We start from the raw sequence: 26,302 nt of genomic DNA, 5'->3' as shown, positions 1-26,302 counted from the left end.
GTGATGGCGGTGTGGTGATCGCTGTGACTCTTAAAATTTGCGTTTGAGTGTTGTCAACCCTCTCCACTCTGTCGGTGTCTTGGGTTATTATCCTTCAATTTCTGCCTCCCTCTGCGGAGTGTAACGTGACCACGCGCCTTTCGGGCCCAACCTTCTTGCTTTTTCGCGCTTCTCCACTACTCCGTACAGCCACACCATTTATGAGATTATTACACACTGTCAGTACGTCAGTGGTCAACCCCGAGACCGTCATCATTCTATGGAGTATCTCAGAATGACTGTGGTTGTGGTTATTGACACTTTGTTTTAAGGAAGAATATAATAGAACCAGCCACCCGCTCATGACCCCCTTGATGGTGTGGACCAATACCAATTTACCGAAATTATACATCATTCATCCATTCATTTTGTCAATTTTATATTCCAAAAGTGCCCCAAATAAAGCGTCCTCATGTCGTTCTCGCGGAATACCCTTGGCCCTTCTGATGGCGCGTCGTCACAAAACCAAATGCCCTCCATCAACGCCGCCTCCCAATCCGTGGCGTCTACCCCAGCTGCGACGCCTCCGCCTAGACATTCACAACAGTCGAACATGTCGATGAGCTTTCCTAGCAATGCGGTATCGCGAAACTCTCTGCAAAGAGCAAGCTTCGGTGGATATGATGATAACAATGGGTATGGCCAGGTGATGCTCTATGAAGAATACAAACCGCAGATATATACAGTACGGAATCTCTCTCCTTTCCCTACCTTCGAATGTGAACCGTATCCTATACGGTGTATCCTCATTCAATGCGCATTGTAAACCACAGCTCATTCATGTGGCTTCTAGGCTGTTTATTCCAATGTATCAGTGTACGAGATGGAAGTAAATGGAGTAGCGGTTATGCGACGTCGTTCAGACTCGTGGCTGAATGCGACGCAAATTCTAAAAGTTGCGGGAGTGATGAAAGCAAGAAGAACCAAGACGCTTGAAAAAGAAGTGGCCGCTGGTGAACACGAGAAAGTACAGGGAGGCTATGGGAAATACCAAGGAACCTGGGTTAATTACGAGAGAGGTGTTGAACTGTGTCGCCATTATCATGTCTTCGAACTCCTGCGCCCTCTTCTTGAGTATGACATGGGCCAGGATGGTACCGGTCCCGCGGGTCGTGGAGCTGTAGAAACTCCAACCAAGGAGCAGGCCATGGCGGCCCAAAGAAAGAGGCTCTACCGGACAATGGACGGGCAAGGGATGAGTCAAACTCAGCAGGGCACGTATTTCCAAAACATCTCGCGCACAGCAGTTAGTGCTGTGAATGCGATAAACAAGGCTCGATTCGATTCGACCATGAGGAAAGGGTCAGGTGGCCGACGTTCAAGCATGAAGGTACCTTCCCAGATGGGCAGCCAGGAGTCGCAAATTCAGCCGGCAAGCCAGCAAAGCTTGCATAGCATTGCATCTGACAGCGGCTTTGGTAGCAACATGCAAAATAGTCAGCAGACAGCTCTTCTTGAACATACAGATGAAGCGGTAGAACCTCCCAGAAAACGCATGCGCTCGTCATCTGCTCAGGAAAAGTCGTTTCAGTCGACAAGTGCCATTCCTCCCCATACCTCGATGATTGAACCGACGCCAACTGAACCCAACGATTCGTTCTATCAAATGCATCCGGGGGACGCCGGCCCAGATGGGCCCATGCGAGGCCTTCACCATCTTCCTGCTGCGACGACCCCAGACAGATACCAGAAAATGAAACTTGTCATGACCTTATTCTTGGATAAACGTGCCAAGGATTTTTCTAACCACCCTGCTTTCCTTAATCTATCTGCCGAGGATTTAGAGATACCCTTGGACAAGTACTACAATAGTGCCCTACACTGGGCGGCTATGCTTGCTCGGATGCCTTTGGTGCATGCCCTCACAGCCAAAGGCGTTAGCATTTATCGTTTGAATGGTGCTGGGGAGACGGCTCTGCAGAAAGCGGTGGGAACTAGGAACAATCTCGATTATCGCAGTTTTTCCAAGCTACTCCACGTACTATATCCTACCATTGAGATAGTTGACTATCATGGGCGGACTGTGCTTCACCATATCGCCATGATGGCTGCGACTGGCGGCGGAGGGCATGTTGCTGCAAAACATTACCTAGAATCACTTCTCGAGTTTATTGTGCGCTACGGCGGACCTGCAGGATCCGTGCAAGCTTCTCTTAATACAACTGCCAATGGTTCTAATGGCCAACATCAAGTTGAGGTAATTGGACTTGGCAAGTTTATGTCTGAGATGGTAAATATCCAGGATGACCAGGGTGACACGGTGCTGAATTTAGCTGGTCGTGCGCGGACCGTGCTTGTTCCGCAATTGCTGGAAGTCGGTGCAAATCCCCACATACCAAACAACACAGGGCTCCGTCCTGCAGATTATGGAGTTGGGGTCGACATGGTCAATGGTGGGCTACAGAATGGAGAGTCAGAGTCGTTTTCTACTCGGCTTTCTAAGACGCGGCGAGAGTTACTTGACTGTTCGTACTAACCCCCTGCCTGTGTAAATGCTCTTTTGGTATCATTTTACTAACTGAGAAGCAGTAACTATTTCTCAAGTCACATCTCTCGTTGAACAATCGTTTGGTAGTATTGATAACGAACTTTCGTCAGGTTTAGGGAGGAAGCAAGAAGAATTCGAACAATGGCACAGAAAAATTCGTGAAAGTGCCAAAGCTAGGCAGATTGAACAGAAGCAATTAGATGACATGAAGCGAAGAGCCAGAGATCGCATCGAACTTGATAGGCAGATAAAGAATCTCGAGCGCGCATCAGAAGAACTAGCTGCACTCCTCAAGTCACTCCAGGGCGACCAGTTCAAGGCAGAAGTTATAAATATTGGCGATGCCGATGACGCTCTTGGGGTTGACATGTCACAATTTAGCACACTTTTCCCGGAAGACTTCGACATCTCAACGGCCGGTGGGTTTTCAGACCAGCAAGTTACGTTCCTCGAATCATTGCCGGGTATTGAAATCCTAACATCCCAGCTTGGATGCTACCGCGATCACAACGATGAAGTATGCAAAGAGCTGGAGAGTCTGAAATCGAAAAATGTAGTCTTGGGCGAGAATTATCGGCGGATGGTCATGGCTTGCACGGGGTGGACTGAAGAACAGGTGGACGAAGCGGCGGACGGCCTGACAGAGTGCATTAAGGATCTAAACGAGCACCCTCTGCCGGAGGACGTTGCGATCGAGATTCTCATGAAGGATCGCGGTCAGGACTGGTAACGACATATACGACCTGGAAACAATTTTTTATTTAGCCGGCATGTGTTTTGGAGTCTTCTTTCCTGTGTTTTCTTTCTCCTTTCCAGTTTATTTTGCTGCTGGTTTTAATTTTGCATATTCTGTACGGGTATATTGTTCCTCCTCCTTTTTTACATTCGGGGCATCGATTTGTGCGACTATTGTACGAATATCACGCAGGAGGGCTGTCCTTTAATCCTGGACTCCTTGTTTAATTAAATATCCCTCGCATGATGGGGAGGGTTTCTGCATAGTTGTGATTGCTGGATGTTTTATGTCGAATCTAGGGAACTCTCTTCGTGGGGTGATGACATCTTATCGCTCTATGTGGTAGTCAGGTAACCAACCACCCGGATGCAACAACAGCAGCCTTTCGCAAGGCCAGTGTCTTTTTTGTTACAAAATCCTTAGCTCCCCCACCACAATGATAGAAAGAAATATCATTATGACCAAGCTGTGGCGCAGGTCATCTGTCTGTCGCAGCCCCCTGCACGCGGCGTTTCAGCCGCCGCCTAGCGCCGTCTCAGCCCTGACCCCCGCCCGCCCCACTCGGCTCCTGGCGCTCCAGAGCCGCAGTCCTCCACACCACAGACCATCGCGATATCATTCCGGAAAACCTTCGTTTTGCACTTGCTAGACGCATCTTTGACAACTTTGCTCTGCTGAAAATCACTCGTAGACGCCTGTTTTACCCCGCGATTCTAAGTTGTCACCCACCCAATGTCGAACTATTACCCAGGCGGAGGCCCCCCTCCGGACCAGTACAACGCCCCTCCCCATGGCGGCCAGCCAGGATACTATGGGCAACCACCACCACAACAAGCACAAGGAGACTATCCTCCTCAGGGTTATCCTCCCGCTGGCTATCCTCCCGCAGACCAGTACCCACAGGCACCGTATGGGCAGCAACCCCCGCCGCAGCAAGGATACTATCCACCCCCGCAACAGCACCAAGTAAGAAACTGCGTATCATTTTGTTCACTTTTATATATCTACCACTTGAAACCACTTAGAAGACAGAGAAAGACATGGGAAAAAAATACCCCAGACAAAAACTACATGTCTCTAACATCAGTAAACCAATCTCTCTAGGCTCCCCAATATGGTTCCCCATCTCCCGCACCGCCCGGGCAGGGCTATGATTCCCGCGGCGGCCAAACCTACGGCACATACCCCCCTCAGCCACCCGGCGGAGAGAGCACTTCTTACTACGGAAACCAACCTCCACCGGCATACAGCGGACCCGGCGGTCCTGGAGGACCCGCGGACGGTGAGAAGGGACTCGGCTCTACCCTATTAGGTGGTGCTGCTGGCGGATTCGTCGGTCATAAGATGCAGGGCGGCATGTTGGGGACGCTCGGTGGTGCTGTTGTGGGTGCGGTTGGCGCAAATGCTGCGTCGCATGCGGTTAAGAAGTAAGTTTTTATTCGTGTCCCCCTTTTCGTCCCTTCCCTTGTTTTTGTTGTGTTCAATCTGTGGGACTTTTAATACGATGCGTTTGATTTAATTTAATTTTAATTTTAATTTTAATTTTTTTTTCTCACAATCGTATAGACATAAGAAGAAGGATAAACATGGGAAGAAAAAGAAGGATAAGAAGGATAAGAAGTATAAGAAGAAGAAGGGCGGGAGCTCGAGCTCTTCGAGTAGCAGCAGCAGTGATAGTGATTAGGCGGGCCTTGGCTGTCCGATATCATTGTCATTTTCGGTTTAATTTTCTTCCTTTCCCTGTTTTTTTGTGATTTTACTTTGTCTCTGGGACTGTCTGGGACTACGGAGGCTTTGATTTTTGTTACCTACATTTGCTACCCCGAGGAGCGGGGCATGTATATATGCGCCCAGGGGGGCTGCAAGTGTATGGATGTATATGTTTATGATCCAAATTTCCCCCCCCAACGACGGGCTAGCTATGTGATATCCAATATCCACTTTTGTATTCGTTTTGTTGTGCTTATGCCATACGTTGAAAAAGTTTGGCTGATACTCTTGGTCAACCCTTGATACCCCATGAAAATTTCTGGGCGCGGGCAATTTTTGCGCTTGCTGAGATGCTGTTTTTCTGAATCACCTGCGGCTGCATGTTTGATCTATCAAACCGCTTCAATCCAACATGTGGGTTGATTTGACAGGTTCTGGGTTGTTTCCAAGAACATCCAGTGTCGGAACATCTAACCAGGCTTTGGAATGCATCGTGTCGCAATGTCGGGAGGAACCGGGTGCCCCATCCACCCCTTCCCACCCACCCTCCGATGATAAATAATGTCGGTTCATGCGCATCCATGTTTGTTATGCGCCGCTCAGGGCTGTGACCCTGTTATCGAGCACAGCCTCGTCTCGGGGTTGGCATTTGTCCACTATTCTACCTAAACTTCCTAAAGCCCATGTTTGTGCGAAAAGTGCTTATCCAATAAACTACTGAGACAGAAAGGATTGATTGCCCATTGTGGAGCTCGACTGGCTGAGGCGCTGCGGTTGTTGGTTTTGTGTGCTTTTTTTCTAGGTGGTCGCTGACCTCAGCTCACAGTCGGTACGATTTTCGCTGGCCCTATTGGCCACCGAGGAGCACGCCAAATATGGCTCGTCTTCAATTCTCCGTTTGGCTGCGGAACTTCTCCTCCCCAGCGTCGATTTTTGGTGAAAACTGGGAATCACAGCGGTGAAAAACGACGTCCGTGCGTTGCTGAACCACAGAGCTGCAAAACCAATGCCCATTGTCTTTCGTGTACGGAGTAAAAACAAGGTGCTTTATTTTGAGAGAAAAGTCTAGGCCTTGTCTCCTTCGGGCTACTAAGCATCCGGCTGCGGGACTCGGTTGTTGAGCTCCGTGGAGTTTCTTGGCAGCGGAGCCAAGTCCTGCCAAGCTCGGCCCGATCCAACAGAATGCGTGAAGTTCTTTGAACAATGGTCATGGTGGCCGGGCTGCTAATATTATATTATTGACCGCTTCATTAACCTTCTTCTCTTTGTCTTCTGGGCCACTGACAAATCTGAAGAGCCCACAACTATTCTCTCTTTCTCTTTTATTTTTTTTGTGTCTCCAATGACTTTCCCCATGGCAAGTTTTTGTTCCATATGACATTGCCCTATTATCGCCTAGCACTTGGCAACATCATCCCTCCGGTGCAGATCGTCGTTTCAGAGATTGCAAAACACACTACGGAGTAGCCTAATCACTTTGTTGCGGGCCAATCTCACCTCCTTACCATGAACATGTGCGAAATCGCATCTGATTTGTGCAAACGAACTTTTTTTTTTTTTTTTTTTTTTTTTTTTTTTTTTTCTTTCTCGTTCAACGGGAGTGGATATGTCATTTCTTCTCCGATTATCCCCCTGAACACAAAGCTCCCTTCATTTCCTCAGACGGGGAGATTTCAAAGTGTTTGTTGAGGGCTGTCCTCTCAACATAAGAACGGTCACTGCCCAGCTGCAGAACGAATCCCAACTGCGGTAACCACGTCAGTCCCCCCCAATTTCACACATCATGAACCCAAAAGAGCTGAGCGTGCAGATTTCCTTCGCCGTCCCCAAAGCACAGGAGGATCGTGACTTTTCCAAGCCTAGGAAAAGTGAAAATGACCTCCCCCATCTCTCACGCAACTCCTCTTTCACGATCGTTGACCCTGAGAGCTTCATTTCAAACCTTCCTTGGCATAGAAGGCTATCTGACCACCTCAAGGAGGAGGTCGATCCCGCGTGGAGTGACCTGCTTCTGTTAGCTTGCTCGTTCGCCAGCGGAGTGATTGATAGCCTAGCATTCAAAGCGTGGGGGAGCTTCGCCAGCATGCAGACAGGTGCGTGATTTATATGTATATATATATGTATATATATATATATATATATAAATATATGCATATCTCCTCTCTGGCAAACCACCCTTGTTAAAACCTAAAATCCAGGCAACATCGTCTTCCTCGCCCTGAGCGTCTCAGGGGAAGAGGCCCCCCCCACCGTCCGCTGGCCCAAATGCCTCATCGCCATCGCGGCCTTCCTCCTCGGAATCCTCTTCTTCATCCACGGGTCCCGCCTCCTCAACCCCCTCCGCCGCTCCACCCTCATCACCTCCTTCACCATCCAAACCCTCGCCATGCTCCTCGCCTCAGCCCTCGTGCAGACAGGCCTCGTGCAACATCAACAAGCGGCGCACGGCCCGACCCCAGGCCCAGGCTCAGGCCCAGGCCCAGACCGCATAGCCTGGATGGAAATGATCCCCATCTCTCTCCTAGCATTCCAGGCCGGCGGGCAAATCATCACGTCCCGGCTTCTGAAAATGGACGAAATCCCCACCGTCGTGCTAACGACGGTTCTCTGTGATTTGCTGATTGATCCGCGGCTGCTTGCGAACCCTAACGCGGCCAGGAATCGGCGAATCGGTTCGTTTGGTGCATTGTTTGTGGGCGCGATGATCTCGGGTCTGCTATCTAAAAAGGCAGGGGTGGCGAGCTCGTTGTGGCTGGCTACGGCGGTTAAAGGGGCCGTTACGCTTTGTTGGGTGGGATGGAAGCCGAAAGAGAATGGTTGGTGACGATTGTATGATATGACACGGGATGTCGATTGAGATGCTTTCGCTCTGGCATATTATCTGACAACGGTTTTGCGTCCAACTGGTTTATTTCACTCTTATCTTTACGTCGTGTTTTCTCTTAACAACCCCTGTCTTGCTCTCACCCTTGTGCTAATCCTATTTAGGCTTAGTGCCAGGTAGGTGGTTTGGGTGGTTGCAACTTTCGAGATAGATAGTAGGGACAGCTTCAATTGCTCAATAGTTCTTTTTACCTCACCGTCGGTTTGAAAGATTGAAACAAAACGTGTAATGAGTTGAGATTGGATGTTAGAGGCATAACCCCCCAGATATGATCTATATCTACAGAAAAGTTAAGGCGACGCACTCTGAAAATTGCGAGAAAAAAAAAAAAAAAAAAAAAAAAAAAAAAAAAAAAAAAAAAAAAAAAGACAGTTACTTCCGATACCAAATCCTCGTAGTCCTCGACTTCACAATGAGCTTCCTGCGCACCACCGATATAGCATACATAAGCGCCTCAGCCGTCGGAGGACAACCGGGGAGGTACACGTCCACGGGCAGCAGCCTATCCACACCACGCACCACACTGTAGCTGTAGTGGTAATACCCGCCGCCGTTGGCGCAGCTGCCCATGCTAATCACCCACTTCGGGTCCGGCATCTGGTCGTAGACCAGCCGCAGCGCGGGGGCCATCTTGTTTGTCACCGTGCCCGCGACGATCAGCAGATCCGACTGGCGAGGCGAGGCGCGGAAGATGGTGCCGAGCCGGTCCTGGTCGTATCGCGGCATGGAGACGGCCATCATCTCGAGCCCGCAACATGCTAGTCCGAGTGAGATTGGCCAGAGGGACGCTTGGCGACCCCAGTTGGCTACTGCGTCGATGCTTCCGCTGTGGGGGGAAGAGAGAACGATGGGTTAGCATGGGATGGGGAATATGATTTTGATATGTTGCAGCAGATGCAAAGGCTGGGAAATAAGGCGATAGAGACAGTAACTAATACAAAAGAACGTATTTTTTTATCTATCCGTCTAAAACGAATGAGGAGAGAGAGATAGCAGTAAAAGAAAAAAAAAAAAAAAAAAAAAAAAAAATCTGTACAGGAAATGTCCCATCGTGCCCGTCTTTTCATCCTGGCTGGGTAACAGCGACGAGCTTCGCTCCATCCTAGCCACGCCCAGTGTGCTTCCCGTTGTCGCTCGAGAGGGGGTCGATGAGGATGAAGCCGTCGCATTGCATCTAATAATAATAAACAATGGCCCGTAGATCGCCGCAGTGGGCGGCTGATCCCACCTTCTTCTACCATCCCGCAAGGCTGGGAAGGAGAGCAGGTTTGTTAGTGACAAGAACTCTTTTACTCTTCGGCCTCCATTCTTCTCGCCCCAAACCCCCCGTGAGTGGTTTTAGGGAGGGATGGAATGATAGTAAGAGGAAGCTGAGCTGACCTTTCGTTCTGGACAGCGCCAGTTTCGCAATATCAGCTCTCAAGCGGCCGTATAGGACTGCCGCCGACATGGGGGGGTAGTAGTAACTAATCAATAAATAATCAAAGGGGGGAGGAGTTTGTTGGTTCAATCGCTTTCTTTGTCTGCAAAACAGGAAATAATATATAACTAATGTCAATATCAACAACACACACACATACACACTCATCTCTCATCTCTCTCTCTTTTTCTCTCTTCTGGGAGACGACGACGGGACGGAGACTCGGCCAGTCGGTTTGCCGCGATCACGTCGTCATGCCTCGGCTGGACTGGGCGTTTATTAGTAGTTGGGAGGAGGAGGAGGAGGAGGAGGAGGAGGAGATGTTATCTTTATCCCGTGCAATTGTTGTTCTTCTTCAAAACCATGAGAGCATAACTTTGATAAACTTGCTAATGTCATTCATTTCTTGATATATCCAGTCCTGATTTTTAACACCGGCTGGCAGTTGAATAATAATAATAAGAAACCAGACAGCAGTAGTACTAATAAGTAGGTTATTTAGCAATCCGCAAGTCGGGCCCCCCTCGAATTATGGACTTAATCAATCACTTAGGCTATGTTAGCAATAATGACCAGACCTTCATTCAAAAAGTAGAAGCAAGCAGCTCAAATTATATGTAACTATATTTCTGCGTAGTGAGATATGTTCTTTATCCTTATAAATCAATATATGTTCTTATTTAGCGGGAAGGGTAATGAATGGATGGATGGATGATTGTGTGTGTTTTGATGATCTGAAAATAAACAAAAAATCCCCATATTTTTTTTTGGCCTTTCTTTTTTAAAAAAAATCCTCTCTATAGATGACAAAAATTAAAAAACCCCGAACCCAACCTTCTATCTAGTTTTTTATTAAAGAAAGAAAGGGAGAAGGAAAAAATTTCATGAAAAAAAAAAAAAAAAAAAAAAATGAATAGGAAAAAATAAAGAATCAACAAGAAGAAAGAGATGATATGGAAAAAGAGAGAAAAAAGAGAGAGAAAAAAAATAATGATGCTTCGAGAAGAAACAAGAATAGGAGAAGAGCAACAGAACAGCAAAAACGAAACGCAAAACATTTCTTTAGACCAGATTAAACACCCATTAAAAATGAAAATTAAAACAGAAACCAATCATATGAACAGAAAATTAGATCATTAAATTCCCTCCAAGTTGGGGAAAAAGGAAAAAGAACAAAAAAAAAAAAAAAAAAAAAAAAAAGGAATTCAAAACCACAACGAGATCTATTCTCATTTACATATCCTCATCGCTGAAGACCTCCTCACCCCTCTTGCGTCGGGCCATGCGATCCTTGCGCTTCTTCCGCAACTCGGATGCAGAGAGCTTCTTGGCTTTCTTTGACGATTCAACTTTGTTGCCTGCGAGTTTCAATTTGTTAGCAAAATCTGTTTGGGAACTAGGATGTAATAACAAGTATGGATTTCTTTGTGTGGATATATATATAACATACCCATAGCATCGAACTTCTCCTCATCGTCGTCCTTCTCAGTCAGGCGGGGGCCGGAACCCTGGCCCTGGACCCAGTTGTGGCCGGACGGCTGCATACGGCCGATGCCGTCCGATTCGGATTTCAACACGGACCAGACCTCAGATGTGAGTCCCTCAGTGAATTCCGAGGAGTGAGTGATGATGATGACACCTCCCTCGAAGGCCTTGAGAGCCTTGGAGAGCGCACCGAGCGAGTCACGGTCGAGATAGTTGGTGGGCTCGTCGAGGACGATCAAGTGAGGACGTTGCCATGAGCAAGCAGCAAGCACGACCTTGACACGCTGACCGCCGGAGAGACCGCGCATGCGCGAGTGAGAGACCAACTCCGCATCGAGGCCGAAGAAGGAGCAGTGCTGTTCGATCTCCTTGCGGACGAGGGGGCGGAATTGACCGCTGGCCAGGGCCTCCTTTTGGTCAACCTCCGCGACCATCTTGGCGTGGGTAGCGAGAATCTCGTTACGTGGAATCCAGGCGTTGTCAGCAGTCATCATGGGTGTCCATTTCTCGTTCTTCATGCCGACGTTTTCACCAAGGGCGAAGGAGCACTCGTACTCGTAGGAGTTCTTGAACTTGCGACGGGAGTGGATGCCGATGACGCGGCGTTGGCTGCCTTCAATGTTGTAGATCTTGTCCATGGCCTTCTCGTCTTCCTCAGTGACGATCTTGTTGGCACGGTCCATAGTTTCGCGATCCTCGCCAGTCTGGAAACGCCATTGGATGTATTCAGATGGGGTTTTGTCGAGGTGGTTGTCGATATGGGCGAAGGCGTGTTGCTTGATGTAGGCGATACGGATGTTCTCGTGGTGGTAGATATCACCGGTGGTTGGGATAAGTTCACCGGTCAAGACGTTGACGAGAGTACTCTTACCAGCACCGTTGGGGCCAATGACGGCAATACGCGAACCGAGCGAACACTGGAAGGAGATGTCTGCGATCTGGGGCTTGGAGGTACCGGGATATTGGAACGACATGTTGTTGACACGGACAATAGCCTTGGCCTTGGTCTTGACGCCCTCGAGGAAACCTGGTTCTGGGAACTTGAATTCCATTTCCGAAGCCCCGAGCTCGAAGTAAGAGCGGGCAGATGGGCAGCGCTTGGCGAACTCAGTCAGGTTGCCACGGTATCTGCGGAGCTTGAAGCGTTCGTAGTGGATAACGTGTTGGACGACGTTATTCAAGAACTTGCTATCGTGGGAAACGATAATGGAAGTGCAGGGAGAGTTGATGAGGTAGTTCTCGAGCCACTGAACGTTCTTGACGTCAAGATGGTTGGTGGGCTCGTCGAGCAGGAGGATATCAGGGTCTTCGAAGACAGCACGGGCAAGAGCAAGCTTCATCTTCCATCCACCGGACAGAGAGGTGATGGGGCCTTCGAATTGTTCGCGGAGGAAACCGAACTCGAGGAGACGGTCCTCAATAGCCTTGAGAGGGATCTCAACACCAACATCGGCCAGTTTCTTCTGAGTCCAGCCAATAACAGTCTGCTCAGTATCAGCAGCGTCGAGGTCGTGCTCGACGAAGACAGTCTTGACTTCATCCTTCTTGGGGAAACCTTCGACCTGCTCGTTGTTGATGGCGCGCATGAGGGTGGATTTACCGGAACCGTTGGGGCCGAGAAGACCATATCGTTGGCCACGCTTGAGGCGCAGGTGGGTCTGGTTAAGCAGGATCTTAGCACCGTAGGCCAAGTTGAATGTGCAGTTGCAAAGATCTTCGCCCTCCTCTTCGTCGGGCTCAACCGCGGCCTCTTCCGCAGCGCCGGGAGAAGCACGCAGGCGGAGAGTTTCGGCGACTTCTCTGGCGTCAGCTTCACCAGTAATAGCGGTGATGTAAGGCAGGGTGTTCTCGGTCCAGGAGGGCACGTCGACGACCTTCTCGTCGATGAGCTGGCCGGCAATGGCAGCAATGTATGTGATGGTAGCCTCGGAGGTGGCGATCTGGTCCTTGTGTTTGGCTTGGAGAATATCTTTGAGGATGGCGGTGACAGTCTCGACATCACCAGCCTTGGACACCTCGGGGATCTTGCCATCCTTTACATCACCAACACGGATGAGGGTGTCGAGACCTTGCTTGGTCTTCTCACGGGCTTCGGGATCAGCCAGGTTTTCGTAGTTCTTCTCGAGTGCAGGCATGAGTTTTGGCAAGAAAGCGGCGACGATCTGAGGATCTTCGACGAGCTTACACATGTTGTCGACGATGACGGCAGACTTTCGCTTGATGGCGGTCTCACGCTCAGCAAGACCACGGTCAAGCAGGGGAACCATGATGGCCAAGGTGGGCTCATAGACGTCAGTGACGAAGGTGGTAGCACCGAGCAAGTGAACAGTCTCGGGGACATTCTCAGGTTTGGCGATACACTTGATCAGCTCGGGAATGAAGCGTTCGATATCCTTGTTGACGATCAAGCCACAGACTTTCTCCATGATGCTGTAGGCGTATTTCTTGACTTCTGGTTTGGTATCCCACATGGATTCCGAAACAACGGGAATCAAATCTGGGACCCGGTAGGCGAGCTGAGCTGGAGAGGTCTCGACGAGAGCCTCAACGCACTGGAGGCCGGTCATCTTCTCCGTCCATTTTTGGGCGGAGAGAATGGATTTGATGATGGAAGGGAGAACAGCCTTGACGGAGTTTGGGTTGATGGCCTTGACAAGGGCAACGGCAGCGGCTTGTGCAAGTTTCTTCACCGAAACCATCTTATCGCCGACAGCGGCGAGAGTGGGAGCCAGCAGACAGGCCAGGTATGGCTCGAAAGCTGGCGTAACGGACGAGTGGAGGGCGATGGCGAGAATGGCATCGAGGGCACGCTCACGAGCACTGACATCCTTCTTGTTTGAGAGCTGCTTCTTCAGCAGTTCGACAGCCCTGAAAGAAAAAATCTGTTAGCATTTTTTTTTCTCTTCTTTTTTTCTCTTTCTTCAACGAGGGCAAGCAAGGTGAGAAGAGAGAGATAAAAGAGGGAAAGGGGGTTTTCATACTTGGCCGGGAGAACCTGCTCTTCGACAGGGCCGTTTAGAAGGGTAGCAATGTTGTTAGCAGTGGCTTTGGCCTCATCTGCGGTCTTGGTGAGGGAGAGGGTTTTGACGAGTTCCTCGAGGACACTCATGGATTTGGAGGAGTCTGTGACGACGGGGACAGGAGTGGCAACGTCGACAGCAGGCATTTTGAAGGTATAAAATTAACAAGACTTTTGGAAGTTTTGAGTGTATAGAAACAGCGAAGGGGGTATTTATTAAAGATTCTCTTCTTCTCTTTTCTTTTGAGCGTGTTGTGTGCGGGACGGAAAAGTGTCCTACACAAAAAAAAAAAAAAAAAAAAAAGAGGGCGTCTCGCGAACGCGGGAGAGACCAACGAGATGGGAAAACCGTCTATGAAGGGACTTTTTGTTTTTGTCTATCGCAGCAAGAACTGGACAAGGAAAAGATAGAAAGAGACGAAGGAGATGGAGAAGAAGGAAAAAGAGAGAGAGGAAAAGGGATGAGTGGAGATGGAGATGGAGATGGAGATGAGAAGAAGAAGAAGGAAAAAAAAAAGCGGATGGCAGCAAGAACTTTGTGTGTCTTTTTAAAATCTTTCCCGGGTTTTTTTTTCTTTTTTAGGAAGGGGGGCGAGGTGCCCGCTAGACCTAAATAGGAATGGTTGGTATGGTCTGTAAGCTGGGACAAGGCTAGTTGGCAGAACCTTACAAATACGCGGCTCTGGTTGGCCAGCCGTGGTATGGTACGGTACCGGTGGTTGGCCACTGCGAGAGATTGGTTTTTTTTTTCCATTACTACGATAGGATAGCATAGTACATTATTATTACAAGGACTACTATGTAGTAGTAGTAACTTAGTAGGTAAGTGAGTATGAGTAGCGAGATGTTATTGCGAAGTTATTATTATTATATTGGGATCATCAAACGATGAGACCACGCTGGCCAGGCATCCGCTGTATGGTATGACCGCTTTCATTATTATTAATTATTGTTGTCTATTCTCTATAGTTACTTTTATTATTACTCTCTACCAGCCAATTGGTCCGCCTATTTTTATCCGATTCGCTGGCTCTTGATGTAAGTTACCCTACCCTACCCTACCCTACCGCAGATATGCCAGAAAGTTTTTTTTTTTTTTTTTTTTTTTTTTTTTTTTTGTTATTTTTCCTTCTCCTCTCTTGATCGTTGTTGTTGTTGTTGTTGTTGTTTACTTTTACTGATAAGGATTGTTGATACAGACAGACCTGCCCCTCCTCCGCATTTCTCAAGAGTTAATTAACGTTAACTAATAACTATCCACGTCTTCCATCGGCGGAGCGACGGGACATCGTGGGCAGCTAGCTTTGGAAATTTTTTTTTTTTCTCCCTTATCTGTGGTCCCTTTTTGGTGTCCGACAAGTAAAATGATCTGTGGATGTGGCGGTGTCCCAGGCTGTACTTAACGGAATATTAATGCTAATAAGTCGGTTAGCAACTAATAATAAGGCTGTCGTCCCTTGGCTCACAAGGTTTTTGTTTTTTTCCTTGCTTGCTTATGCTGAAATTTTTCTGACGGATCTGCACAAGTTTCTGCCAAGGTTCAAGGTTTAAAAAATTTTTGAATTTCAAAGCTGTGCTTGGTACGGGAGTTTACATACGCAGTAAGTAGGCTTCAGAGTTGAGTTCTTTTCTTTCTCTTTTTTTTTTTTTTTTTTCCCTGCTGATTAGACTCTCAACAGGGCTGATTACACCGCCTTTCAGGTCTACTAATTGGTGGTTTTGCTTTCTGTCTCTTACTGGCTGGTTGGCTGCTGTTTTTGATAAAGGGAAAAAGTCCACATCGAAAAAAAAAAGTGGATATCGATTGGCAGGGTTCTCCCTTTTTCTGTTTCTTATTTTTTTTTTTTTTTTTTTTTTTTTTTTTTTTTTTTTTTTTTTTTTTTTCGCCTTGAGGGAGGCTGGGAAGCGGGATGCAGCTGCCAACAAACGAAGAAACAGACTGTTCTGTTCTTCTTGTTCTCGTTGCTTCCAGTATCTACTTGCTTTTCTGGTGTACATATCTATTTCCTATCCATCCTACGTACATGTACTCCGTCCATATATATATATACTTACTCCTACGGTACCATCAGTATTTTCCTCAGCGGCAAACAATCCATCACGGGATTTTTGCCGCGGGAAGACTCGAAACATGATGACAACCCCATACAATAATAATAATACATAACAAACTTCACAAGGCTGATGATGGCCGAAAGAGGCAAGGAAAAAAAGAAGAAATGGAAGAAATGGAAGAAATGGAAAGAAAATATCGATCGAAGCGCCTAACGATATTTCGTTATCTGGGGACAAGCAGTTTCAGAGTCCTATATCAATTATTTACCAAAACCAATCATCATCATAATATTATTAATTATTAAACCAGTCCAATAAACAATGCAACGTGTAAATAATACAGTTTTTGAAATGTAGCCTCAAATTCCAAGTTCTCTCCTGAGTTACTCCGTAGATTTATTATTACAGGATTAGATTATTATTACATTATCTCATCTCATAACAACGGATTTCGCCACTAGAATGATTGTTATTATTGTAAAAAAGTTCTGGACTGTTTTTAACTGTGCGTACGGAAGCGATAAATCAAATTTCCGTTCCGTCGTCCGTTGATCTGTATTATTTATTTTTATAGATTAGTTATATAGTATAGTTACATCAATGTCAAGCCTCTCTCCATTGAAGCTGCAATTAAATTACCTATGTCAAAATGGAAAAGAGCTTGCTGATTTGTATGGCTTAGTTAGTTATGCCCAAAGGTGTTGGTGGTTTCAGAACTGAGTGAGGCCTAACCTAACATATTATTATTATTAGGTTTTCAACGTGGAAAGCAATGGCTAAATTAAATAATAATAATAGACTCAAGGCTTGTGACAATTCTGAAGTTAATAAATTATTTAAACTTATTTTATTCTCATTGCCAAACCTTTGCGTCACTTCTTTAGCCTTTAGTTCTGGGCGTTGGAAAACCTTCCCTCACCTCACGCCGGTATGAAACTTTCTTTTTTATTCCGACAACCTCTAACTACAGAATAATAATAATGATGATGAGGGTTTGTTGGGTTTGTTGGGGAGCGTTCTTGAGGTTTGAGGTGAATTAAATTCGCCTTCGCCGACGCCAACGGGAAACAGTTTGCGCGGCGGCGACTCGGATTCTCGGAAACTATACTCTGTACTCTGTACTCTGTACTCTGTATATACTCCGTACGATGGATGGACACTCGCCTCATTGGTCTCAGAAATTTATTCATTATTATTATTCATGCCTAGGAACACGTTGTAGTGGCGGCGGCTATGGCGATAATTCTGAGGGACCGACCTGGGTTAGGATAGGATAGGGCTGTATGTATGCAGTGTGGGACGAGAAAGAATGCAAGGTCCGTTAAGTAGTTATACAACACGCAAGACGTTCCGCAATTGGTGGTCATTGAATCTTTCCCCGTTCGAGTTTTCTGGTTTGTCTATATATATATATAGTTATATATATATATCTCATCCCAACGAGCAGAAAGGCCGGACAGATGCCAGCGAAGTGTCAACGGGCCCGGCCAGCGAAAGCTGGCTTACAACAAGGTGATGTGGTGCTGATTACCTGCTATATATGTGTGTTAAAAGTACGTCAAGGCTGGTAGAAGCAAAGGAAGTCCTGAAAGGACAAAGGGAGTCAGTCTAATACATCTCATGAGGCGACTCGCCTGAAGCACTCGCTGACATTGTCAGAATTGCCCTTTCTTCCCCTCCTGATGATCGATCATATTGGATATAACTCGAATGAATAGCCGCCCCACGCCATTATTTTCTTTTCATTTTTCCCCTCTTGTTCCTAGTTTCTCTCAAGTTGCCCTCACTCTGAAATGCGAGTCTTCATTTCTGTCTGCGTTTCGCCATCCAACATCCAAACACCTAACACCCGGGCGAATGAGTTGAATGCCTTTGTTGGTTTTGTTCCGCCAACAAGGAACACTCCCCGTGGCCAACATCGCCCGGGATAAGGTCTCTTGGTGGCTGTTTGTCCACATCTGCTTCTCCCGGAAAGTAAACAACAAAAGTTGCTCAATTCAAGAATATACGTCTTTCTTTTAATTCCGTGTGTTGGTAAATTCTGAAACCAACATACGCGTGGTGGCTCAATCACCTTCACCATTTCACTATTTCAAAAGAAGACTTGTGCCTCTGATATCCACACGTATATACATTTGGTATATACGCTACCTGTGAATTTCCTGTAACGCCGCTTCAAGTGCCACTGGTTCATTGTCTAGTTTCAGACTTGTTCTGTGGGTTGCCCTTCTGTTCCGTGTGGAGAGTACCTTTTCCATCACCAACAAGTAGGAGGAGGCTTCAGACGTTCTCATACTCACATACATCGATAAATGCTCATCGACATCTATCATATATAATATTGCCCATGACATCTACAACTTTCTCTCTGTTAACCTCTCCAACAAAACTAAAGCAAGCCGCCCTGCGAACTCTCTCCAAACAACCTTCAACAGCTCAATAACGAATTAAGCATTCAGCATGCCCGCTTCGGGGTCCCCTATCACGCCCGCTACATCCTCACCGCGTTGGTACGGGAGGACAGACCACACGCAGAAGCACACTGCCCTTGACTATGCTGAAGAAGTAGGAAACCCCTTTGCGGGGACCCTAACACCTACGGGGAACTTAACACCAACCGAGAGCCGAACTCCAAGGACTGATCGTCGTTTTCCAAGCACATACTTGACAGCCACCGAACGAGCACCCCCGGACGCCTCGCAGGCAATTTCTAACATCAACTTTTCAGACAGCCAGATGTGGTCCCGGGGGGACGCCGATCTGGAGGATTCCGAACAGGCAACCCGACTTCCTACACTGATCTTACCCCCCGCGGATGCTCCAAAGCTACACCCGGATCACCCCCTAAGCGCGGACTTCACCACCGCTGAAATGAAGACTGCGATAGCATCACAGGCGACGCACGACGCCGCAGCAGCCATGTTTGAAGGCCCAAGCTTCTGCCCAACCAGAGAATTACAGATGCCCCGGACCGGATTCTGTGCCCAGCTCGGCCTCCTCTTCGTAGCCCTTTGCCCCATCCTCATCGTCCCTCTCTTCTGCACTCTTGCCTTGATTGGACTTTGGATCCCCGAGGGACATGGCCATAATAATACTATTAATTCTACGCATGGACTAACGGTGCCGCCGTCTGTTACGGTAACGCAGACGCAGGTGTTCACCCAGGGAGAAACGAGAGGGACTATGCTACCTACTAGCGGGGTTGTGGAGAGTACGAAAGCTGTGGAGGATTCGGCGATATTTCTATTTCCGAGTGCTGTTCATCCTAATGGAGGCCTTGGGCGATAATTAGCGGGGAGGTGGGGGCAGTTAAGGGTTGCTTGTTGTTCAAGAGTCAAGACTGATGGTGAATATTTGGTTCTTACTTTTTACCCCTTGGCAGTTTCGCGAAAAGAAATCTGATTGTCTGAATGGATGGAGCATTTGGTGGTTCTCACAATTTCGCTTCTGCCTTTCATTTCTTTTTCATGAATTTCCCGGAATACGATATCTATCTTTTCAAAGCACATCTTCATCATGCTTGAGAATGCCACTGTTGATACTTGGTTAGATGGGTAAATGACTCTAGACATGCACATTCACTATATCAAACTGGCCGTGTCATACTGGTGCTTATCTTGCACTTATACCTCACTCGTGCTCCTCCCTTTCGTATGGAGATCGGAAACTCACCAGCTACTCCAACATGCTTCCTTCACTGGATTGCGTGCAATTTAATTAACGCTCCCAGGGCAGATCATGCTTTACCCACTTCTTGTTGCTCTGTTTTCCCCAAATTACTTTCTCCACTGTTTTATATTTCGATATTCCCGCTACTGTTTGATGTGCCAGGAAGAACTGGCTTTATTGACGATCACGATTCCCTCATATCCTGCTACGCATAAAGGAAATATCACACCGCACGATATTTGCAACATGCTTCTGCTTTGCGCCGACGCATAGTAGGACTGTCGATTCCCGTTCTCAAGATCATCGCCTGGCAAAGTATCACACCGGAATCTTTGTGACTAGACACGGACAGCTTGACGCCCAAACAGCGCGGTAAAAGGTGTTATAAGACCCTGATCCCCTTGTGCTAGGACGCTTATTCATACTTCCGGCCACCTCTTTAAACTGAACCACGACTACCTTTACTACCCTTGACCCGAAGAGATGGATCCAGGACAACTACATCCACCATACCCACCGCCTCCGTACACTAGTCGACCAACCACCCCCGGTCTCGAGGTTGATGACTTCCACGATAATACCCCCGGCCCTTCCTCCTCTGCAGCTCCAAACAACACACGTAGCGGTGCGGCATTCCACCCGCAAAGGCAATATATACCTCTGCAAAACCTCCCTTCGCATTCCCACAATGCGCCCAATAACATCGCTGAGAACGAAGATTCAATCCCCGCCCATATCCTTGCTGAGTCCAGAGAGTTGGCAGAGCTCCATCGGATGGCTTTGGATTTAACGATTGGAAATGGCGGTGCCGACAATGGCTATGGATCGCCGTATCCTGATTTCGAGGACCCAGATGGTCAAGCCACCCACGGCGATGCATCATCGGGATATGAAGATTTTGTCGAGCCGGATGGACAGCCCCTCCCCTCAGCCCAAACAAGTATCCACGGTGGAGGAAACACACAAGATAATGTTTCTGTAGTCAGTGTCGGAGCTAGCCATGGACCGGCTGCCGGGGTTGTAAATGCTTCCGCCGCTGCGCAAGCTACACAACCAGTGATACAGCCACAGCCATTTGTACATTCATTTATACCGTCAGCTATACGACCAGCACCAGTTCAAAATCCGAACTATGTCCCCCCGTACGGTCCGTATCCATTTCCTACTGTCCATCAGATATACGTGGGCAGCCCGGCGCCGGTACTCCCCAATGCAGGTGGAGGAGGTGCTAATCAAGGTGCGAATAATGTCGTTCCGGCACAGGCAAATGTCGCACAGCCTACGAATAATCCGCCAGCTACCGTCCCACCGTCTAACACCACTTACAGACGCTTCAACCGCCCCAAACGCTCCAAATCTCGCCGATAACGCAAGTGCTTCAACAGGCAATCCACACGCGGGTGAAGAGTATGAGGACTGGGCTGACCCCGCCGGACCACCGCCAAGTACCAACAACAACAATACTGTCAATGCCGGAACCACGGCTCCCAGAGTTCTACAAACGTACGCCTGTGCCATTAAACTCAAGCACATCATCTGGATACTCGTTGGGCTAACAATGTTCGTCATGGTTGTTGTCATTATAGTTTTAATCAGCCGGCGGACTCCTGCGGAGAAACTCGCCAATGGTAGTGGTACTGCTAATAGACCAGACCAACCTGTTCTGCCATATGTGTCCTCACCTACTGGTAGTGGTGTCTCGTTGATATCCCCGTAGCGGCGGCTGTGGTGGACGGGACGGTGACGATGAGAAGGAAAATGTGAGATTGTGATTAGGAGCAGTGGCGTTGATAGTATTTTGTGTTGGCACTCCTCTTCTTGGGTTCATATAATTGTAGACTAGGTAGTAGACGGTTTCTACATAGCAGCACTAAATAAGTTAATCTCATTAGTTTTTGGTAGATGTTTTCAATTCTCTTGTTCTTCAATAATATTTCTCCCATCATTTTTATACTTCCCCGAGCGATATGATCGATAAGATAAGGTAAAGTTAACTAAGGTTTCCCGGCTCCACTTACATAATTTGTGTTCAAACACTGCGCAGACGTTGGACTTTTTTTTAACAACTACGGTGGTGCCTGATATATATATTATTATAACGGCCTCTACTGCATGCTACTTGCCATGGTCGTCGCTGAATAAAGCTCGACTAGGCAACTGGACTTTTGCGGTGAGACAACCAGGCAAGGCGGGGGGGATTGGCTGAAAAAATTATTAAAGAAAAAAACCGCCACAAAAAAGGAAAAAAAATATAGAAACTGGCGCCAAATAAAAATCTACATATGGCGGACTCAGAACATCTCCCAGCGTCCTTGGACCTTTTATACACCAGTCCATCATCTTCCTCATTCTCCAGATATGACGCTCTCCGGCTGTCGGACGAAGAATGCCAGGCCATCCTCCGCCTCCCGCTAACTCAGCGGGTTTGCGGCCGAGCTGAGAAACCAGCCTCCGCAGATGCTCAAGAGGATATCAAAACTGGCCGTCTATCTTATATCGATTTCCTCGTCAAAAATGTTGACGCGATATTCAGCGTTGATGATGCTACCGATGCGCCATTTACGCGCTCGCAGCTCCTCCACATTGGTGTTGCAGCCTTGTTTGCGTTTCTGCAGGCAAACGTCACTGGCCCTCCGTTGCCGTTTCGGTCATCAGATCTACTGATTCCCAAATTCTTGATGGACACGAGCGATGCGGGGTCCAATGCGCCGCAAATTTTGCAATCATTACGCGAGACGATGGTGCGCAGCTTGACCGTTGACGGTGAGGCGGCGTATAAGCTCACCCCCAATGTCGAGCTGTTCTGTCTTGCCAAAGCGATCCTGAATCATACGGCCCTCACCCCCGCTTCCACGGGTGATACCGACAAGACGTTGACTGCTCCATTGGTGGCCTGGACTTCTCGGATGAGGGTTAATTTCTTACACCAGAAGATGCTATCGGAAAATACGACGACCCTGCAGTCTCTCGTTTATGCCGACTTGGACTTGATAGCGGAGAGGATTTTCGCCGCTGATTCTGCATCGTCGCGCTCTGCGGAGGAACGCGCAAGGTTTCTCCTAGAGAGAGCAACGATTCATACCCACCATGGATTCGATGCCAAGGCACGAGCAGATCTTGAGCGTGCAGCGGGCGAAACGGGATTCCAGTACGCGCTTACAGGAAGGTTGGGGAAGCGGACGAAGTTTCAGGACCGGGACATTAGTCAACTGGTCGTTTTGGCGAAGAGCGCAGATGGAGAGCATGTGTCGTCGGCCCCTGAGGCTAAAGAAGACCAGCCAACGCCGGAGTCGAAGATGGAGACAGCGGCAACACACAGCGCCGCACCCAAGAACTTGGATCTCAATGACGACACACTTTTGGAGGCAATATCATTTAAGAAAGATGAGCCTATGGAAGAACAAGAGAAATCAATGACGGTGCAGGACCCCTCATCCTTGCCACCAGCTCTTGCGGCTCTTGACCCCTCAGATCAGCCAAAACTGAACGCGCTGGATTCCATCATCCTTCTCTCCATCGCATCGGCCATCACAAATACCTCGCCACAACACGGCCTCACGAGAGAAGAAACGCTGCCATATGCGACACGGGTTCTCGACGGCGGAAGCTCGAACTGGCAAGTCTATTCCCAGGCTCTGCTCGTTCGAAGTAAAATCGAAGGGTACAGATCGCGAACGGTAGAGCGAGGTTTGCTACAGCTGCAAGCACTGGTCGACCAGGTTATCGCTGACACCGCATCTGATCCTATTTCCGACACAGACAAAGCCGCTGAGCAGGCCACTACCTTCCTCCCTCGCCCAGAAGCATCAGAGTCAGCGCCAGCAAGCGACCGGCTACAGTATATTTGGCTTTTAAATTTCTCTACGAGATGGGACCTCGAAGCCGAGCTTGCTTCGCGATGGGTCAGCCTAGGCGGGCTCCGTAGTGCCCTTGACATCTACGAACGATTGCAAATGTGGGCAGAAGCCGCCCTGTGCTATGCCGCTACGGAAAGGGAAGAAATGGCTAGACTCTTGGTGCGGAAACAGCTGTTCAACCGTACGAATCCTGACTCTACAGATGACAATGACACCTTTGAAGGTGCCGAGCTTCCACAGCTCCCAGCAGATGCTCCACGCCTGTTTTGTATTTTGGGTGATATTGACAGTGACCCTGCAATGTACGAACGTGCTTGGACAGTTTCAAATCAGCGATATGCCCGTGCCCAACGCTCCCTTGCGCGCCATTACCTCGCCGCCAAACCACCTTCATTCGAGAAAGCAGAGGAAGCATATCGCAAGAGTTTAGCTATCAATCGGCTCAACCACGGCGCCTGGTTTGCAGTTGGCTGTGTGCAACTGGAACTGGAGAAATATGAAGATGCGGTGGAGTCTTTCACGCGAAGCGTCCAGCTGGAGGAAACAGATGCTGAGGCTTGGAGCAATCTCGCTGCAGCATTGATCAATCTTCCACCGCCGACCACCGTTGAAAGCTCCGAACAAAATACCACCGTAGTAGCTGCAGCCGCAGACGAAGATGAATCAATGCCTACCCAACAAAAGCCGGACCCCCACAAACACAATCGAGATGCCCTGGCCGCTCTCAAACGTGCAGCCAGATACAAACACACAGACCACCGCATCTGGGACAACCTCCTAACCGTCAGCGCCTCAATCCCACCCCCCGACACCCCCTTCCGCGACATCGTCTACGCACAGAAACGCCTCATCGAGCTCCGCGGCCCCAAAGAGGGCGAACAGGCAATCGACATCAACATCCTCACCGCCCTCATCAACACCCTTACAGCAGAGAACGCGTTTGACAGCGATAGCGTTGATGAGGCAAAGTCAACCGCAGCAGCCCCTGTCTTCCGCCGCGGCTCCCTCCCAGCAATAATCCTCGCCCTCCTCGACGAAGACGTCATCCCGCTCATCACGCACTCGGCACCGCTCTGGCTCCTCGTCGGGAAGGTAGAGGCATGGCGAAAGCGGCCATCCCGCGCGCTCGCGGCGCATGAGAAGGCGTGGCGTGCCACGGTCGCGTCGTGCACGCAGGGCGCGTTCCAGATGGGCGACGAAGGGAAGTGGATGGAGGTTGTAGAGGCGACGGAGAGGGTGGTTCGTGAGGGATATGCGGCTTTTGGGCCGATGGATAAGGAGCGGGAGGGAGATGTGATTCCGGAGGAGGGTGCGGGGGGAGGCGGGGCGGAACTTGTTGCGAAGGATTGGAGGTTTAAATCGCGTAGTGCGGTGAGGAGTGTGCAGGGGAAGGGGAAGGAGTTGTGGGAGGGAACTGAGGGTTGGCGGCGATTGAAGGAGTTGAGTGGTGAGGTTAGCGGGGGTAATTAAGTTAGATGATTGCGATAGGAATGTATCCTCTGCTGAATGATTTGTGTCAATCGTTAGTACGGTAAACATATAGACAATAGACAGAGTTGGAGCTTTTACTGATATTGCAATTTGACGTTGTTTAAAAAGTGACTGTTATTATCAGCTATTTAGTTGGTAATTTAATGTTTAAAAATTATAATTATTCTAAAAACGTCCAGGTAGAAAGGTACGATGAAAATATTGTAGAATATTTTTTTTTTAAAAAAAAAACAAACAAAGAGGAAAAACCAGAAAGGGAAAAAAAAGGAAATAAAGAACACAAACATATAACAACATTATTCCCAGTGAAGTATCATATCAGAAGATATGGCGTTGCATTTCTTCCATTGTATGGAGTTGTGATAAGTTGCCAGGATCAATCCAATGAAGCCCTACCATCATCTATGTGTTGCCAGGAAATATGCCCAAAACAACGTCACCTCTGGGGGGCAGCGTGCTGGAACGCAGTGCGCAAGGCGTCGAAAGATCAAATGTCACTCTGAGTAAAATGGATGCCAGAGCAAGGGCAGATTTGGTTTCTCGGGGCGTCGTGGACTGTTGACACTGTCAGCCGATAGGCGAAGAAGGTCAAGATGTGTGTTCAAAGACTCTCGTGGACCGCTGGAACCGGGGGAGGGGAAAGGGAAGCTGTCTTGCGCGCAGTAGACGACTTCTCCCCGGTATTCATGGCGAATTCAATATGCTAGCTCCGGGTCCCGCAATCCGTCCCTTAAATATTGCACAGAAAATGCCCATTCCAATACCTAACCGAACAACTTGCTCATTGGTTATATGGGGTATAATATCCAACTCGTATCCTTCGTTCTGTAAGACTGTTTGGCCGCTAGAAGGGCCTCGCTTCTTCGAGGTCTTTGTGTGTTATTAACCAGGCGAAAAACTCGTTGATGAACAGCTCTGCGTGCGCGCCGAATTTAGGGATTGGAGTGCTTAGGATGGAGGTGGGAGTAGGATTTGAAGAAGAAGCATTGGGCGGGCTCGCAGGATTGTACAGATTTGAAGATGAGAAGTTCGAATGCTGGTCGTCGTTTGTGCTTAATTCTCCAATTGCTTCCATGTAACTATTTATTTAGTCATCGTCACGTTGAATATGTCACCGGATGTCACCGTATTTGAACCAGTAGATCCTGTAGCTGCAGCCGCAGCGGCAGTGAGAAGAGCTATATCTGCTGGTGTAGTTATGAGGCGCCTGCAATGCGGGGGGTAGAAAGGGTTGCGGCAGGTTTGGCTTTTCCCTCCTCTCCCTCTCCACTCCTCAGCAATCTGTTCGCCAGCTCTCTCGACGGGGTCATGGTAGTTGCATCCCCACGTTCAATGTCATCTATCCAGCTATCAATCTCAGTAATCCGTAGTCGAATATGAGAGTTGTCAAGAGATACCAACAACAGTCTTTAAAAGTTATGGCACTTCCTGTTCTGACAACGCATCGTG

The 26,302-nt window shown here is 48.4% G+C and overlaps 8 protein-coding genes across 10 annotated transcripts; 6 read left to right on the top strand and 2 right to left on the bottom strand.

Moving 5' to 3' along the window:
- Positions 1 to 451: 451 nt before the first annotated feature.
- On the top strand, positions 452 to 3,257 carry BDCG_02510 (APSES transcription factor; the record flags this gene model as incomplete). Its single annotated transcript, XM_045418053.1, has 3 exons — positions 452 to 724; positions 833 to 2,504; positions 2,569 to 3,257. The coding sequence occupies 3 exons, from the start codon at positions 452 to 454 to the stop codon at positions 3,255 to 3,257; spliced, it is 2,634 nt and encodes an 877-aa protein (XP_045274722.1).
- A 738-nt stretch (positions 3,258 to 3,995) lies between these two features.
- On the top strand, positions 3,996 to 4,947 carry BDCG_02509 (uncharacterized protein; the record flags this gene model as incomplete). Its single annotated transcript, XM_045418052.1, has 3 exons — positions 3,996 to 4,229; positions 4,368 to 4,690; positions 4,830 to 4,947. The coding sequence occupies 3 exons, from the start codon at positions 3,996 to 3,998 to the stop codon at positions 4,945 to 4,947; spliced, it is 675 nt and encodes a 224-aa protein (XP_045274721.1).
- A 1,573-nt stretch (positions 4,948 to 6,520) lies between these two features.
- Positions 6,521 to 8,883, top strand: BDCG_02507 (uncharacterized protein). The gene is made up of 2 exons (XM_045418051.1): positions 6,521 to 7,066; positions 7,172 to 8,883. The coding sequence occupies exons 1-2, from the start codon at positions 6,757 to 6,759 to the stop codon at positions 7,795 to 7,797; spliced, it is 936 nt and encodes a 311-aa protein (XP_045274720.1). The 5' UTR covers positions 6,521 to 6,756; the 3' UTR covers positions 7,798 to 8,883.
- BDCG_02506 lies at positions 7,123 to 9,472 on the bottom strand. 2 transcript variants are annotated; one of them, XM_045418049.1, is made up of 5 exons: positions 9,432 to 9,472; positions 9,238 to 9,323; positions 8,894 to 9,107; positions 8,234 to 8,683; positions 7,123 to 8,136 (listed from the first exon to the last, which is right to left on the bottom strand). In XM_045418049.1, exons 1-5 carry the CDS (start codon positions 9,443 to 9,445, stop codon positions 7,899 to 7,901), a joined length of 1,002 nt encoding a protein of 333 aa, XP_045280072.1. In that variant the 5' UTR covers positions 9,446 to 9,472; the 3' UTR covers positions 7,123 to 7,898. The 2 variants fall into 2 exon arrangements, with proteins under 2 accessions (XP_045280072.1, XP_045280073.1); XM_045418050.1 differs by having other exon boundaries at positions 8,243 to 8,683.
- A 267-nt stretch (positions 9,473 to 9,739) lies between these two features.
- Positions 9,740 to 14,299, bottom strand: BDCG_02505 (elongation factor 3). The gene is made up of 3 exons (XM_045418048.1): positions 13,744 to 14,299; positions 10,728 to 13,630; positions 9,740 to 10,635 (listed from the first exon to the last, which is right to left on the bottom strand). The coding sequence occupies exons 1-3, from the start codon at positions 13,926 to 13,928 to the stop codon at positions 10,511 to 10,513; spliced, it is 3,213 nt and encodes a 1,070-aa protein (XP_045274719.1). The 5' UTR covers positions 13,929 to 14,299; the 3' UTR covers positions 9,740 to 10,510.
- A 2,488-nt stretch (positions 14,300 to 16,787) lies between these two features.
- BDCG_02504 (uncharacterized protein) lies at positions 16,788 to 19,611 on the top strand. Its single transcript, XM_045418047.1, has 2 exons — positions 16,788 to 17,389; positions 17,496 to 19,611. Exon 2 carries the CDS (start codon positions 18,297 to 18,299, stop codon positions 19,122 to 19,124), a length of 828 nt encoding a protein of 275 aa, XP_045274718.1. The 5' UTR covers positions 16,788 to 17,389; positions 17,496 to 18,296; the 3' UTR covers positions 19,125 to 19,611.
- A 14-nt stretch (positions 19,612 to 19,625) lies between these two features.
- Positions 19,626 to 21,410, top strand: BDCG_02503 (the record flags this gene model as incomplete). Of its 2 annotated transcripts, none has more annotated exons than XM_045418046.1 (2): positions 19,626 to 21,008; positions 21,092 to 21,410. In XM_045418046.1, the coding sequence occupies one exon, from the start codon at positions 19,989 to 19,991 to the stop codon at positions 20,871 to 20,873; it is 885 nt and encodes a 294-aa protein (XP_045280071.1). The 2 variants fall into 2 exon arrangements, with proteins under 2 accessions (XP_045280071.1, XP_045274717.1); XM_045418045.1 differs by having other exon boundaries at positions 19,989 to 20,742; positions 20,834 to 21,222.
- A 151-nt stretch (positions 21,411 to 21,561) lies between these two features.
- Positions 21,562 to 25,074, top strand: BDCG_02502 (TPR domain-containing protein). The gene has a single exon (XM_045418044.1). The coding sequence runs from the start codon at positions 21,788 to 21,790 to the stop codon at positions 24,830 to 24,832; it is 3,045 nt and encodes a 1,014-aa protein (XP_045274716.1). The 5' UTR covers positions 21,562 to 21,787; the 3' UTR covers positions 24,833 to 25,074.
- The last annotated feature ends 1,228 nt before the right edge of the window (positions 25,075 to 26,302 follow it).

Source organism: Blastomyces dermatitidis, assembly GCF_000003525.1.
Source record: "Blastomyces dermatitidis ER-3 genomic scaffold supercont1.3, whole genome shotgun sequence".
Taxonomy (NCBI): domain Eukaryota; kingdom Fungi; phylum Ascomycota; class Eurotiomycetes; order Onygenales; family Ajellomycetaceae; genus Blastomyces; species Blastomyces dermatitidis.
The sequence above is the reverse complement of the archived record's forward strand: the minus strand, read 5'-3'. Positions and strand labels throughout refer to the sequence as shown.

Coding starts and splice junctions, on each gene's coding strand:
- BDCG_02507 (XM_045418051.1), top strand. CDS start 6,757: ATGAACCCAAAAGAGCTGAGCGTGCAGATTTCCTTCGCCGTCCCCAAA. Junction 7,067..7,171: donor CTTCGCCAGCATGCAGACAG/GTGCGTGATTTA, acceptor CCTAAAATCCAG/GCAACATCGTCTTCCTCGCC.
- BDCG_02506 (XM_045418049.1), bottom strand. Junction 9,108..9,237: donor GGCGCTGTCCAGAACGAAAG/GTCAGCTCAGCT, acceptor TCTCCTTCCCAG/CCTTGCGGGATGGTAGAAGA. Junction 8,137..8,233: donor ACGAGGATTTGGTATCGGAA/GTAACTGTCTTT, acceptor ACTTTTCTGTAG/ATATAGATCATATCTGGGGG.
- BDCG_02505 (XM_045418048.1), bottom strand. CDS start 13,928: ATGCCTGCTGTCGACGTTGCCACTCCTGTCCCCGTCGTCACAGACTCC. Junction 13,631..13,743: donor GAGCAGGTTCTCCCGGCCAA/GTATGAAAACCC, acceptor TTTTTCTTTCAG/GGCTGTCGAACTGCTGAAGA. Junction 10,636..10,727: donor GGAGAAGTTCGATGCTATGG/GTATGTTATATA, acceptor TGAAACTCGCAG/GCAACAAAGTTGAATCGTCA.
- BDCG_02504 (XM_045418047.1), top strand. CDS start 18,297: ATGCCCGCTTCGGGGTCCCCTATCACGCCCGCTACATCCTCACCGCGT.
- BDCG_02502 (XM_045418044.1), top strand. CDS start 21,788: ATGGCGGACTCAGAACATCTCCCAGCGTCCTTGGACCTTTTATACACC.